The 16,378-nt window shown below is 43.4% G+C and overlaps 1 protein-coding gene across 1 annotated transcript in view; it reads right to left on the bottom strand.

Annotated features, from left to right (window-relative positions):
- The window catches only part of Slc3a1 (solute carrier family 3 (amino acid transporter heavy chain), member 1), a 36,804-nt gene that overhangs the window by 5,080 nt on the left and 15,346 nt on the right, over positions 1-16,378 (bottom strand). Inside the window, exons 5-8 of the mRNA XM_005390946.2 lie at positions 11,655-11,774; positions 9,571-9,695; positions 8,138-8,333; positions 737-904 (exon numbers count right to left, since the gene is read on the bottom strand). Of these exons, the coding sequence (XP_005391003.1) occupies positions 737-904; positions 8,138-8,333; positions 9,571-9,695; positions 11,655-11,774 (609 nt within the window). The remainder of the gene's footprint in view (positions 1-736; positions 905-8,137; positions 8,334-9,570; positions 9,696-11,654; positions 11,775-16,378) is intronic.

Genomic DNA, 16,378 nt, shown 5'->3' with positions numbered 1-16,378 from the left:
ACACTTGATAAAAAAACAAAAAAAAAACCCAGCCTCTGTGCTGTGTTCCTAGGGCTCACCTGGGATCTAGCGGGTTAAATAAAAACTAAAAAGCATTATCTCTCCATATTCTGGCCAAGATCAATGAACACTGCAAACAAGAGCACTGGTTCTCAAATTTCAGTGCCTAAGAAGCAGAAAACATTTAAAACGCAGAATCCTTGGCACTTCTCGAGAAGTTCATTTGTGTGGCTTAGAAAACAATATTTTTAATAAACTTCCCCACCAAGACAGCTGGTAAATCTTACAGTCTAGCCCTAAGAAAGAAAAGCAGCTGGTCATGGTGGTGCACACCTGTAATCCCTGCACTCTGGGAGGCTGAGGCAGGCGGATCGAAAGTTTAAGCCCAGCATGGGCAATTTAGCATCATATTAAGATTCAAAAACTAAAAGGACTTGGGGATGGTAGCTCACTGTGAAGGTTCAGGTTCAGTGTGCAATTTCAAGAAAAAAAAAGGGTGGGTGGGGAGGAAAGAGCGAAAACCAAGTGCCTTAGTTCACAAGCTGAATTCACTCCACATTCTGAGGAAGACAGCCGTGAGCACGCCCCTCCAACGTGGAGCTTGCGGACGGAGGCAGATTTTTACCGAACACTTCTGGTTGAGAACCAAATTGTTCGCAAACAAACGTTCTTGAACTGAGGTATTCCTGTACTTGACTTTTTGGCTATGGAGCGAGGTTAAATTGATTACACTTACAGTATCATAGCTTTCGTTGATATTTATGGCTGAAATATCCCTCATCCCTATTTCCTCCCCATAGTAAGTGATAGGTGTTCCGGGAAGTGTAAAAAGCAGCATGTTCATGGTGTTGACGTATTGGTTCCCCAAACGAGAGGTCAGCCGAGCACTGTCCGGTCCACCAGTCTGAAAGGCAGATGTTTGAAAAAATCACAGCAGTATCCACAGTTTTCTGGAAGATCTACCCCACTTTACAGCAAGTTCGCCAAGCGGAGGAGCAGCTGTGGGATGGTGGCAGTGGAAAGCCTGGATTTGGGTCCCAAGCCTACTGCTTGCTGTGGAGTTGATCTGTTTACCTTACAACCACTGAGAATTTGTCAAGAGAACTCATGATGGCATTGTATATGAGGTAAACTGCAGAGGCTGGGTGTTCATGTTACACCCGGGTAAGAGCCTACCTGATGTTTCCTCGATGAAAGAAAAATGTCTTTTCATGAAAAATGTTTCTCGGTGAACAAGACAAGGAACAAAGTGGGAAGTGTGAGGCAGAAGAGGCACTTCAGTTATGTCCCTTTTATTAACTTTGAACAACTCAAAACACTGTAAAGGTAAATCAGTGTTTATGAAGAAAGTAGTCAAAAAGGAAAATTTTTTTTTTGGTCTTTTTTTTTGAGACAGGGTTCGCTATGCAGTTTAGGCTGACCTAAATCCTCACAAGAATCCTCCTGCCTCAGCCTCCCCAGTGCTGGGATTACAGGCGTGTGCCACCATGCCCAGCCTAAAAAGGAAACTTCTAAAGCTGTTTTACATATACGTTAACTGCTGTAATTGTATATAACACTACCACTCGGATTGTTGAAGTCACCAGACACCTCTTCCCATAAAACCACAACTCAATTCTCATTGCATATGCTGAGGAAAGCACTTGTACCTTATTTCCCACCTGTCACAAAACTACCGAATACAGTATTATGTTCTTTTTACAAAGGAAGAAACAAGCTCTGAGAAACTGTATCATTATTCAAGTCACAGTATGATACTCTGAGAAAGAACCAGGCTTTTTTTTTTTTTTATGGTACTGCGGATGGAATCCATGAGCACGCTACCACTGAGCTATACCCCTAGCCCTTTTTATTCTTTATTTTGAGATGAGGTCTCAGTTGCCCAGGATAGCCTTGAACCTGTGACCATCCTGCCTCAGCCTCCGAAAAAGCTCAGATTATAGGTATACACCACCACATGTGGTTAAAAACCAGCCTTTGAACTTGAGTTTTATTTATTTTTGAGGGGTACTAGGAATCGAACTCGGGACCTCACACTTGCCAGGCAGGTGCTGTGCTGCTGAGCTATATCCCTGGCCCTGAGCTTGAGTCTTAGAAGAGGAACTTGATTATTACAGTTCAGAAAAAACGTTGCTTCCTGAGATGGCCCAAAATAATGGTCATAATCATATCTTCATAAGCCATTTAAGGTACTTTTCCAATTCTATGGCCAGAAAATTAGATCAGATTTTGCCTCCAGCCTTATTCTTTGGTCTTCAGATCTGACAACAGACCATATAATTTGTCAAGCCTTCTACACACACTCTTTCAAAATTAAAGTCCAGAAAGATTTCCGTAATTAGCAGCGATGAAAACAGAGCCCACTTTTTTCATTGCTAAAACTAAATTGTGGCAGGGGGCACTTCCAGAATGGCAGAATGAAAACCTCTGTAACAGCAAGGTGAATGGCATGAAAACTGTATTTTAAAAAAACTATTCTTTTCATAACTTGAAATTAACTAAAGGCTGCAAGAATCCAAGATGAATTTACCAAGAAAAACAGCTGGATCTCAGAAGTGAGATTTGTGGTATTTTATCTTCCTTTGATCTCATGCCCATTTCTCAGCTCCATGACAGCTTTGAAAGCCAACAGCCTCACTGCTGGGCGTGGTGGCACATGCCTATAATCCCAGCACTTGGGAGGCTGACGCAGGAGGATCCTTGTGAGTTCGAGACCAGCCAGTGCTACAAAGTGAGCTCAAGACCAGCCTGAATTGTATAGCGAGACCCTGTCTCAAAAAGACAAAAAAAAAAAAAAAACCAGCCTCACAAATACAGTAGCAGAAAGCCAGCAGTCTAACAACTACTGGAAGACAGAATGGGTTTAAGGTTCACCAAAGACTCAGCTATGCAGAACTGTCACTATACAAATTTTCTGGCATCTCCTTTTGGGTGAATGTTTTCTTTAAAATCTGACACAGAACCAACTCTGTGCAAATAGCAACAGCCATATCCCCAGAAAACTTATTGAAAACAACAGTTCCAAGTTAGACCTGCCTATAGTGGAACTAGCAATTAAGGCTAACAAGAGGCAACACAATAGCAACAAAACAAAAACAAGAAAAAGCTGGAAAATGAGATGTTCACGAAAGGCTTGAACAGTTCCAGCATATTCCTGGGAATCTAGAAGACTACATTTATGTGCAGGACTGTATGCATGATGAGGGCTGTACAGATGGCCAGGGAAGACCTGAGAAGGCTGTCACCTGTCACCTCTGGCTAATCAGGCTCTGAGTAAGCAGAAAGTAGCGTGGCAAAGTTGTAAAGTGAGTAGCAAAGCATGGAAAGGATGCCCAGCAAACACAGAGCTTTTGGCAATAAGACTCCTCCACTCCGAGCATGTGAGGAAGCTCTACAGTCATTAGCCCTGACAACACAGAATAAAGAATACAGACTTTACAAATTTAAGTAAAGAAGAAAAGTAGTAACAAGAACAACTGCCAAGAAGGGAAACTCATGATTTCTAGAATTGTCCTATTGTGGATTAACTGATGGTCAACTTGTAACACCAGCTGAACTGAATCAGCGTGGTGCTCGGTGCAGAGGGCCCACCTGAGGACCGTTGCCAACAGCATAAAAGGAGAACTGGGGGGAAGATGCTAGTGCTGCTGATCCTCCTGGAGAAGCTTGTCATGCTGGTTTTCCTGATATGAACTCAGTTGTAATCATCATCGAAGGGTCCTCGCTGTCGCTGAGGATGGCTGCTGTACCTTGAACATCACTTCCTGGCTCCAGTGCAGATCCCTCAGCCTGCTGACACAGACCCTTCATCCCACTGGCACAGACTTTCTAGCTCCAGCACTGGCCTTTTGGCCTTCCCAGTGCAGATCCTTGATACAGACTTGCATGAGACATTGTTGTAGGCTCTAGACCTCTACCTGGACTCGTGTAGGAAATTGCCATGGGATCCAGGCCCTCAGCTGGATTCTTTGGGTCTCTAGTGTGTGGACAGATTTCCTGCACTTTTGCATTTGACTCTTTAGGTGACTATTATAAAATAATCCTATAAGGGGCTGGGGATTTAGCTCAGCAGCACAATGCCTGCATGGCAAGTGCAAGGTCATGAGTTCAATTCCCGGTACTGGAAAAAAAAAACATAAAATAATCCTATAAATTGTGTGTCCTGTATTAAATCTTTTCCCTTGTAAATCCTGACTACAGTACCTATTTATTACTTAAAATGTCCAGTTTTCAGCATGTTAGGGAACAAAAATATGGCCCATACATTGGGGAGAGGGCAGACAACAGAAGATGTTGCTGAGGAAAATCAAGCATTGGACTTACTGGACAAAAGACTACATCCACGTTAATACATGTGTTCAGATAACTAAGCATGTTTAAGGAACTTAAAGATGGTGTGGGAACAGTGTGATGAAATAGATAATATCCATAGATATGATGGGGGGAAAACAAATCGAAGTTTTGGAGTTGAAAGGCACAAGAAGAGAAATTAAAAGTCCCTTAGTAGGGCTTGACAGAGGGCAAAGGAATCAAAACACGAAGACAGGTCAGTAGCGAGCACTAGACTGAGAACCAAATAGAAAAGAATGAAGAAAAATGACCAGTGTCTCAGCTCTGTGTGACACCATCATGCCTACCAACATCTGCATAAGGGGTGTCCCAAAAGGAGAAGAGAGAGAGAAATGGACAGAAATAATGTTTGAAAGAATAATGACCAGCCAGGCGTGGTGGTGCCTGTAATCCCAGCACTCGGGAGGCTGAGGCAGGAGGAACGTTGCAATTTCAAGACCGGCCTGGGCTACAGAGTGAGCTCAAGGCCAGCCTGAACTGCATAGTGAGATGCTGTCTCAAAAAGACCAAAAAAAAGAAAGAATAATGACCAACAACTTCCCAAATTTGGTGAAAATCTGCTCATCCAAGAACCTTGTTGGGTTCAAGTAGGAAAAAATAAAGATTCCCACCTAAACATATCAGTGAACAGTCAAAAGGCATGGAAAAAATATTGAAGGCAACAAGGGAAAATCAACACATCATGCATAGGGCCTCAACAACATCAGCAACTGAATTCTCAGCACAAATCATGGAAGCCAGGTGCAAATGAATAAAAGAAAAACTCCACCAATATCTATACCCAGTAAAACTATTCTTTAGTAATAAAAGAGACATGAGATACTGCTTCTACCTGCTATGATGGATATGATTTTTTTTTTTTTTTCAAAAAAAAACAAAGTAAAGCTGGGATTGGTGATGCACTTCTGTAATCCCAGCACTCTGGGATGCCGAGGCAAGAGAATGTCAAGTTTGACCACAGCCTGGGCAACTTCGCAAGACCCTGTCTCAAAATAAAAATAAATAAAAAGGGCAGGGGCTATAGCTTATTGCAAGGGTTCTGTCAATCTCCAGTACCAAATCAATCAATCAGTCAATCAATAACAAAAGTTGGCAAGGATGTACAAGAAATTACAACCTTCACACATTGCTGATGGGAGTGTAAAATGGGGGAGTCAGTGAAAAACAGTTTGGCAATTTCTCAAAAAAACAAAACAAACCCACAACTCCACTCCTAGGTAAGTATCCAGAAGAAGTGAAAGGAAGAACTCAAATAGATACTTGTACATAAAATGTTCATAGCATTATTCCAATAGCCAAAAGGAGGGAATATCCCAAATATCTGCCAAGACATCAATGGGTCAACTAAATCTGGTATGCACATAAAATTGAGTATTACTTAGCCATAAAAAGAATGAAGTTCTGATACATGCTATACATAAATCTTAAAAACATTCCGTATGCTAAGTGAAGTAAATCAGTCACAAAAAGACAAGTAATTGTATGATTCCACTTACCTGAGGTACCTAGGATAAGCAAATTTATAAACACAAAAATAGAATGGAAGACACAAGGGCTCAGAGTGGGAATAAGATACTATGGTTTGATGGGAATTGCTTTTCTGTGTGAAATTATGACCAAGTTCTGGATTTGTTGTTGTTGTTGTTGTTTTGTTTTTTATTTTTCATTTTTCTTCAGTACCAGGAATTGAACTCACGACCTTGCACTTGCCAGGCAGGCACTTTGCCGCTGAGCTAAATCCCCAGCCCCTATGACCAAGTTCTGGAAATGGATAGTGGTAATAGTTGGACAACACTGTGAATGTACTTAATATGAAAATAGTAAATTTTAGCACAGTAAAAAGCAGAAAATAATCCTTGTTAATCTACATTAAACTACTAGAAACTAATTAAACAAGTTCAGCCATGTTGTAGGCTACAAGATCAATATACAAAACAATTGTATTTTTATATACTAATAGTGAGCAATCCAAAAGTAAAATCCGGGGCTGGGGATTTAGCTCAGCGGCAAAGCGCCTGCCTGGCAAGCGCAAGGTCGTGAGTTCGGTTCCCGGTACCGGAGAAAAACCAAAACCAAAAAAAAAAAAAACAAAAAAACAAAAGTAAAATCCTAAGCTTATAATGTGACTGGAACAGGAACGCATAGCTTAAAAGTAGGCAAAAGAAAAGGGTTACTGCTGGAGAGGAAAAAAAAGAACCTCCAAGAAAATTCACAGTGAAGGGTTTGGCAAAACCTTTGTAGACAAGTGCCTTAAAAAGTTTAGACCTCAACATAAAGGTTTTCAAAAATAAAGATGAATGAATGATACCAGGCACAGTGGCACATGCCTGTAATCCCAGTGCTTGGGGAGCTACGGCAGGAAGGTTACAAGTTTTGAGTTCCACCTGGGCAATTTATTGAGAACTTTTCTCAAAAATAAAAAGGACTTAGGATGTAGCTCAGTGCAAAGGCCCTGGGTTCAAGCCTCAGGGTCCCAAGAATGAATGAATGAATGAATGAATGAATGAATGAATATACTGTATTATGTTCATGGTACTTGATTTGCTTACAAGCAAATCTATGGTGAAAAAAGAAAATGAGGCAAAGGACCTGAGGTAGGTCCTTCAGGAAAGATTCCAGACAAAGGCATCATTATCACAGGAGACACCAGCTCCACACGTGTCACTGTCCCTGCTGCCTGCCCAGTGGGACAAGATATGAAGGCGGAAGACAGTGATACTGAGGATCCCGGCCCTGAAATGTGTGTTTCTGCATCTTAGCTTTTAACAAAGAAGATTTTAAATGTTAAAAAAAGGAAAATAAATTTTTTAAAAAGAATATAGAACAAGGATGTAGAGGGCTGGGGATATAGCTCAGCAGCACAAGTGCCTGCCTAGCAAATGTAAGGTCCTGAGTTTGATTCCCAGTACAAAAAAAAAAAAAAAGAAGAAGGATACAGAGAAAAAATTTTGCCCTACCACATAATGTATTTGTGTTTCAAGCTAAGGGTAATTGCAGAGTCAAAAGCTTAAAAATACTTTAAAGCTTATGAAGAATTTAGAGTAATTCTAAATTCCTTAGAATAATTCTAAGTTGGAAAAAGAAAATTTAGTGTAAATGTAATGTGCCCTAAGTGTACAGTGCTTACGCTACCTGTGGTGGGAGACAGCCTTGTACTGAGCCCTCACAATCATTCACCGCTGACACAACCCACCCAGCGGGACTGCCGGCCCGCGGTCTCTGTGCATGGTAGGTGCCCTACAGAGGTGTGCCATATTTTATCCTGTAGGCCGTATTTTTTCTGTACCATTTCTGCGGTTAGATAATCAAATAATTACCACCGGGTTACAGTTGCAGTAACCTGCTACGCAGGCCCGTAGCCTGGAAACAATAAGCCATCCCAAATAAGACAGACTCTCTGGGGCTTAAATGCCTGCTGCACCCCATGCTACCCTATAATTTGGTATTTAGTCACTGTTTTACATCCATCCTGAATTTCTGTGGAAGCTTCCCACCTGTGAAATCCTCTTTCTTCCAACTAAAGTAGGGGGATAGGTGGGGAGGAACGGTGATTTGATCCGTCCCCAACAAAGCCTAGCAGAGTTCTGAGCACAGGCAAATCCTCACTGAGCATTCAGGGACAGTGTCTCTCCCTGAGTGACAAGAGCCGGCCAGAGACTGGGACAGGCCTCACTAAGCAACCACCAAGTAAGTAGACTGAGGGTCACTTAGAGACAAAGTCTGCGTCACTGTGGAGGTGCCTGTGCAACAAGCGCAGTAGCACAAGTCCCTGGCCACCAGGACTTACCATCCAGTTAGGCCACTTTCCTTCCGGCATGTTTCCCATCCAGGATAAGATAACCTCATGCACAAGGTTCCCAGACAGAGTGTGTAGGGTGGTAAAGTAGTTGTTGAACGGGAAATCAGCTTCTTGGACGAATGGCAGCCCATAGTACATCATGGTCCTGTCGATGCTCTCTGCGGAGGCTCCGGTCCCCATGAACCTGTAAGAGTCGGCAGGGCTCCAGGTTAGCACCACATGTCGGGAGACTGAGAAAGACTGGGAAGCCACTTAGCTCTTATTTATAAGATGTGGGGTCCAAGTGCGAATTGCTAGCAGAGAAGGCCCAGGCTTAATAGAAAGCAGTCACGGCAGGTGGCCAAGAGAGGTGGGTCATCTGAGCAGTCTCTCCTTGAAATAAACCCAAAAAGTGGCCTAATATTAAACCACACCTAAGAAATAAGAGATACATTTGGCCCTCAACCAATATTGCCACTACTGTTCTCTACTTTCTAAATCAGATGAAAACCCAGTAGCATCTTTGTAATTTTGGAGGGAGGAGTGTTTTTTTGGTTTGGTTTGGTTTGGTTTTTGGTTTTTCAAGACAAGAACTCACTATGCAGCTCAGGCTGGGCTTGAACTCACTTTGTAGCCCAGGCTGGCCTGGAACTCACAGCGATCCTCCTGCATCAGCTTCCTGAGTGCTGGGATTATAGGTGTGCGCCACTACAAGTTCAAGTAGCAACTCTGAAGACCTACCTTAACAATTCTCATCATTCCTATTTAGAATTTGTCACATTTTTTCTGACTGTAATACAAGGGGTTTTTACCCCCCACAAATTACCCTTGTATTTGAACCTTGTCAATTCTCATCTTATTATTGATATACACTCTCAGTTACTGAAAGCCAAACAATCAGAAAGACACCCTCACCTAAAATGACCCCGTCAATACCTGCCCCATATATAAAATCTCATTTAACCTCACAATAGCCATAGAGAGGTTATTAGTATTACCTTTTTATTGATGAGAAAACAAGGTTAACTAGCCGGCCCTGGGTCACACAGCCATGAGCGGGACTCCACTGCAGTCTCATGTGACTGCCGAGCTGCGCTGCCAGCCTCTGTGACCTACTGACCGTTTAGCTGAAACCTTTGGATTAACACCACACAGGGGCCTATAAGCCCAATGATAATGATAGCAATAGTTCAAGGCTAACATTTAATTAAAATATTCTCTATCAATTAATTTTCACACAACTCCTGAGAAGTAAGTGCTGTGATTAGCAACATTCCCCAAAAGCAGAAACCAAAAATCAGTGAAATAAAGCAACAGGCGAGGATGTATCAGACCTGGCAACACTGAGGGGTTTGTAAACTGTAACCTGGACCTCTGAGTATGGCTGGTTGGGAGGAATCATCTGCAGACCATGCACTGCACCTGTGAGATCCTGCATGTACCTGTATCTGCCGGGCTCCCGGCTGTACTGGTCCATGGTCTGCCGGAAGCTCCGGACAATGTCGTGCATTCCCACCTGGGTAGCGGTGAAGTCATGGTACAACTCTGAGTAGCGAGTAACAGTGTCCTTTAAAAACCAGGACAGCACGATTACCATCATGTGCATAAGAGGGTTTCTTCAAAGCGCTCAAAGTGAGCAAGATACACTCGAAGATAATCCTAGGGCCTTCACTGCTCAGGAATCTGTGGACAGAGAATGCTCACAACTACCAGTAATTAATTTGACTCTGTAATTATTAACCTTGTGAGTTTCATAAACAATAAATAGTTCTCTAGCATTTTAACAAACTAAATTTTACTGAACAGCAACACATTGCTCACAAACATATTTCACAAAGTGCTCCTAAACATGTGATTGTCTAAAATGAACACTTGGGTGGAAGAGGAGGCTATGGTGGTGGAGGAGGTGGCCGCAGAGTTGGTAATGGAGGGGGTAACAGTGCAAATGATGGCAGTGGTCCTGGTTACAGTAGTAGTGGTACAGGGTAGGACGCGGGTGAACCAGGATATGGAACCCAAGGTGGTAGATGTGGAGGAGGAGGAGGATGGTTACAGGGGAGGAAATTCTGCAGGTGGGAACTATCGTGGTTCCCATATAATTTTGGAAATTATAGTGGACAACAGCAATCAAATTATGGACCCATGAAGGGGGCCAGTTTTGGTGGAAGAAGCTCTGGAAGTCTCTGGGGTGCTGGTTATGGATCTAGTGGTGGAGGTGGTGGAAGTGGCATTTTTAAAAAGTCAAGCAGAAAGGGCTACAGTTCTCAGCAGGAGAGAGAGCGAGGAGGAGTCAGGAAAGCTGCAGGTGGCTTTGAGACAGTCCTCCCAAATGCACTGGAGGCACTGTAAAAACCTGCCACAGAAGGGACGATGAAGAGCCATAGTCAGAAAAGTTACTGTGGCTTAAGTGGGAAACCCTTCTGGTTCAGGACCGGCACAGCCACAGTTTGCAAAAAGTGCAGCTACCCATTAGAGCGATGTGGTGTCAACTGGATGCACATTCCTGAGGGATTCCTGTTGTAGCTTTGCCTTTTTCTTTCTTTTCATTACATCAGGTACATTGCCCTGCCCATTGTGGGATACAGGAATAAAAATATTAAGGAATTTTTAACTTAAAAAAAGGTATACACTGTATAACAATTTCAGGGGTTTTTTACTAAGCACTGCATTGCTAAGATTCAGCCATACTGCTATGTGTTGCTGTAGTTCATTTATTTTGATTAACATATAACACTCTATTGTGTGAATGTAAAACCCAAAACCATCACTCTGCGTGTATTTTAGAATTATGGTCTACTTTGCCATTGAAAATATGGCAACTATAGAGCGGTGATCAACCAGAGGAATAATATGTGTGAATGCCATCTGTGACGTGTGACCGGGGCGGGGAGGTGGGGGGAGGTTCGGAATCACTGAGGTGGAACCCCAAAGAGCTCAGTGTCTGTCGTGAGACAGCACACCTGGTCAGATTTCTATTTACCACTTCTCTAACGCTTGATAATAGAAGTTAACTTCCTCAGTTTTGCTAAATGAGGATCCTGACCCCTGTCTCTTAACATATGGAGAGAGTTAAGTGAAATATCCCAAGGAAAAGATCACAGACACAGGACACGTGGCCAGCCTTGGTTCCCTTCTCTTCCATCTGTGTGTTCCTGAACAACTGGGACTTGAGGTGTCCTCCCTTGAGTTGGATGAAATGACAAAATCTCCATGAGCAAATTGCCCTCCGTACTGTGGTCCTCAGTAGAGTGGACAGTGTCTGTGTTCTCAGAGCCCTTGTTACTGAAGGGCTCTTCATGAGATCCCTCGCTCTGAAAAGAACCAGTGGAAGGAAGGATCTGGGCATGCGCATTAGAAACTCCCCTGCTTCCTAAAAAAGTTGGCTCAAAGTACTTCCTACAGATTGCACAGAACTTATCTTTGAAATGGTAAAAAAAAAAAAAAAAAAAAAGAGAGAGAGAGAGAAAAGAAAAGAACATTCTTATAACATTTTTTTTTTTAAAGTCGAAAAAGTTTGAAACTTTACCGGACTTTGGGACTTATTGACTTGGATCTCATCTCTCAGGTCTTTTGCTTCCAAAAGAAATTTAACCGCATCGAAACTAAAGCCATCGACACCCTTCGTGAGCCAGAACTGTATTATTTCCTAAATATGGAGCAAAATGCATGGTTACATTAACTACACATTATTGTCATGACATTTAAGAAAGGCTTTGTCTGTGAATGACTTTCCATCATAAAATGGATGTCTCTGCATAAAAAACAAGCAACAGTGTCCATGTAGTCTATTTTCATCTACTTAGCAAAACTGAGTCAATGAACTCTCAAGTCACTGCATTCAGGGACTTCCACACCTCCCTCATAGCTGCATTTAGAATTACAGTTAACCCGCAGCCCCACGAGGGAGGAGGGACGAGGCCTCGCAGAGCCCTGGAGACACTGAGAGGGGCCAGGCAGGGGCGCGAGTGACCTGCCCCATGTCCTTTCACTCAAGCCACCAGCTGCACTGCAAACCTCTGACTAATGAAGGAAACTTGAAACTGGGAAGTGTAACAGTCTAAACGGCCATGGGCACAACGATAAAGGCGGCAATTAGGAAGCCCCTAGACCACACGGATCCCGATGTGCCACGCTCTGCAGGACAGAAAGTGTAGCTGCATAGATCTGGGAGATCCTCCAGAAATTTCTTCCTATGGGAGATCGCCATAAAGTCAACGTATGTGAAACCAGCAATAACATTGTAGTCTACAAAGGAGATTAATGCTTAGGGACTTTTTAAAGTTAATTTTATTGGTACATTTCAGATATACATAATATTAACATTCATCATGGGGAGTTTGTACCTGTACGTGTATATCCTGATTTTTTCCAATTCCCTTCCCCTCCCTGCAACCCCTCTCCTCTCCTTGTTTATAAAAGTCTTGTTTTTATTTTTCTTTCTGTTCTCTTTTTTCCTTTTCCCTTCCTTCCTTTTCCCCTCCCTCCCTGATATCCCTCTGAACATTTTCTTATTTCACAATGTCTATTTTACATAACTGTTAGGGATTAGCATTGGAAAAAGCCCAATTTTTTTCCATATTTGGAAAGGTTCTTTATCCCCTTTAAATATGAAGCAGTAGTCACATAATTACCCCTACATCATGTTGTGGGGTGCCTGATTTACTGAAATCATTGTAAGACCTGTTATAAATTTGTCTATTTTAAAATTACATGTGTAATGTATCCTATCTTTTTTTTCTTTCTTTCTTTGGTGCTAGGAATGAAATCTCAAGGTTACATTTACAAAGTATATAGTCTACCACTGAGCTATATTCCAGTTCCTCTGAATATCATTTGAATTATCTTTTATCTGTAAGTTAAAAATCACTTCATTTTCAACAAAATATTTTTGCATGGAATTATTTGAAAACAAAAGAAATCTATTTTTCTGAATTCTTATGATCTCATTTTCAGTATTCGTATTTTGCTGGTAAAATACACATGGTAGAAACATTTGTACAATATACAGTAGATGAATCATAAAATATAAAATTTAGATGACAACAAAAGAATTACAAGGGACACGGGCATAATTCAGGCAGAAAACTGGTCATTAGCACGCTGGAGATGGACGGCTGAGAGGTAAACAGACAGCAAAGAAGATATTAGCCATCTGTAAGATCCAACCAGGCTTGTGGCTTTAAATTTTAACTCAAGAGAACACATTTCTAAGCGTGCTAAGGTCAGGGCCCATATAAAGTTCAGACTATTTATGGGGGTGGGAAACACCTTGAGGTCTCAAAACAAACTAAAGGGAGACAGCCGCCTGAGGAGTACACAGGGACTCCTCCTCTCTCAAGCAAATAAACACGGCCCATTGTGTTTGAACAAGGACAGTAACACGGCACGGATCACTGCAGGGAGGGGAAAGAGGCAGAATCCTGGACTGCCGCCCACTGCTCCTTAAAAGTGGGATTTGCATTTTCTCTTGGTACAGTCTGGGACTTGGAAACCACTTTTGCTAAGAACCATGTGACTCTTCACTCGGGCCTACAGATGCTCAGCAGGTAACTAGAAACATGACAAAGTTAGACTTCATTTCGTAGCCTTTGTTCCTCTAAATCGTGGGTCAAATCTCTTCTCAGCTCTGCATATGGGTATGTTACACAAGGTTGAGGAGCCCAAAATGTACATGTTCTCTCTCACCCCATTCAAGATGGAGGACACCAGGATGGGAGGTTTCCAGGGACACCCACTCTGGGTAACTTACTGAGATCCTGTCTCAAAATCAGAGTGAAAAAGGAGCAGGGCTGCAGTTCAGTGTGAAGGCCCCTGTGCTCAGTCCCCAGTACAATACAAAGCAAGTTGCCGGGAGAGCAGGAGGGAGAAAGGGAAGGGAGTGCAGGCTAAGCCCGGATCCTGTGACCGTGTACCTTCCACTGGGAGCTAGCACAGGGGAAGGAAGAAGCTGGAGTGTCCGTGTTTGAGTGTCTGGCATATGAGTTGGTGGAAATGCTGAGGAGACCAGGGGCTTGTTCAGCCTGGACCTTAGGGTAGAGGTTCTGGCTACAGATGGGCACTGGGGGGTCATCAACCCACAGGCAGTGTTTGCTAAATAGCTCTGCCCTCGTGCCAGGAATGCAGGTGAGCACAGCAGGAACAGCGCCCGCCCACCCTTTGTTGAAATTGGGCAATGAGCCGTGGTCATGAAGGGCTCCTCCACCTGACTGGGAGATCCTGGGCAGCAAGACTGGCTTTGGGGCCCCTTCCCCTTCCCCCGCCTCCGACACAGCACTGGTGCTCAGGAACCACCAAAGATGTTCAAGGGGTTTGGAGCGGGGATGGGGAATGCTTGAGGGCAGTATGTCCCATTGCTCTTCTTTTCTCATTCTGAATAAACCATTCAGTTTTCCATGCTTAATTTTGGACTTTTTTTTGTTTTGTTTTTACAATGGTGAGACTCAAACCCAGGGCCTCACATATGCAAGGCAAGTGCCCTACCACCGAACTGTACCCCTAGCCCAATTCTGTACTCATAATTTTTTAAAAGGTCTCCATTTTTATAAGCATCAGATCCCACATGGTCTGGGTCACCCCTAGGCAGCCTTTGCTTCTGAAGAATTAACACTGGTCAAGGCAGAGCACAGAGAGCTCCAAACATCCAAACAGCCGCTGACAAGAGTGGGAAAGGATGACGGCCCGCGCTGCCGGACACAGTAAGCTTTGGACGCTGGCTTTGGAGAAGCAAGCTAGTCCTCGTCCTCACGGGGCCGCACTTTGTCTCCGCGTTGCTAAATACTGACCTGCCCCTAAAGAGAGAACTGTGCACCCTAGTGGAGGTTTACGGCCCTGGCATACATGGAACTGTCATCCTATCCTGCCTTGTCATTTATTTGAATAAACCATTTTAAGTGCTGACATTTTAACCCAAATAATCCAAAGTTTACTTTTAAAAAAACTATTCCTTCATGTTCTCAACCAAGGGAGAAAAAAGAGCTCCAGAGTTTAATTGTTAACCCTCTCCACTCTAACGAAGCTCTCCCAGGGTACTAGAGGAGAAAATGGGCACAGAGCCTGGTTCCGACTCACCCATGTGGACGTCGAGGACGCTGGGGCAGCACGCTGTGTCCCCACCCGTCCCCTAACCCCTATGACATTACACTGCCCCGGCCTTTCCTCTGGGCATCTTTTAATTATTTTCTCTTAAAACAACACACTGCTCTGAGTGAAAAAGAAATCAAGTTGGCAGTAATGATGTCCGCACTCCCTGAGGTCGTGTTTTTGAGATGGCTGAAGTTACTGGACCATTTACCTAAAAAACCAAGTTTGGGAAAGAGAAAAAGCTCTGCTCTTCCCTATGACGATGATCCTTACAAATGACTCAAACTTCAGGTTGTCCATCTTAAGAAGGAACGAGGAAGTATAACGCAGCTCACGAGCACAGAGGAAAACCGTATTCCATGCTCAGAAACAGGGGTAAATTCTTTACTGTCTCGTCCAAGAGCAGAGAGTAGAGGGAGGCTCAGGGCTTCGGAGTCTGACCACTGTGGAGTCATCTCAGCGGCCTTCAGCATCCTCAGGAACTCACCGAACCTTAGCTTCCTCACCAATAAAGAGGACCCACTTGCAAGGTCTCCGTAAAGCCTACATAAGGTGCAGCTGAGAGACTCAGTCAAAATGCCACTCTACACTTCCTGATCTCCCTGCAACATCTGACACTGTTGACTGACCTCTTCTTCTAGCCATACGGATATGCTTGGCTCCATGACACCTCACTCATTGGTTTGCCATTCCTTCTCTATGTATTCTGCAGTGATTCACTCATTCATTTTGTTTTTGTTTTTTGAAAAGGGTCTTGCCACGTATTCTGGGCTTAGTCACAAACTCACTCTGTAGCCCAGACTGGCCTCAAACTCTCAGGGATCCTCCTGCCTCAGTCTCCTGAGTGCTGGGATGACAGTCATATGAATGAGCCCGGCTCATTCATTCATTTATTTATGGACTGCTGGGGACTGAATTCAGGGTCTCATGCTTGCGGGGCCAGTGCTCTATCACCAAGCCACACCCCAGCCCCGGCAGCAGTCCTTTCATTACTAGTCCTCCCTAAAGTTCCGTCTTTACCCTTGTTCATGTCTTCCCAACAATACCCACTCACTGATTAGATAACAGGTACTGAGGAACATACTGTCCTAAGGACTTTTCAAAGGCTAAACCATCTAATCTTCAAAAAGCCCAACCAGCCAGGCACCGTCACTGCTCCTATTTCATGAC

Source organism: Chinchilla lanigera, unplaced genomic scaffold (genome assembly GCF_000276665.1).
Source record: "Chinchilla lanigera isolate Chin_1 unplaced genomic scaffold, ChiLan1.0 scaffold00040, whole genome shotgun sequence".
Taxonomy (NCBI): Eukaryota; Metazoa; Chordata; class Mammalia; order Rodentia; family Chinchillidae; genus Chinchilla; species Chinchilla lanigera.
The sequence above is the reverse complement of the archived record's forward strand: the minus strand, read 5'-3'. Positions and strand labels throughout refer to the sequence as shown.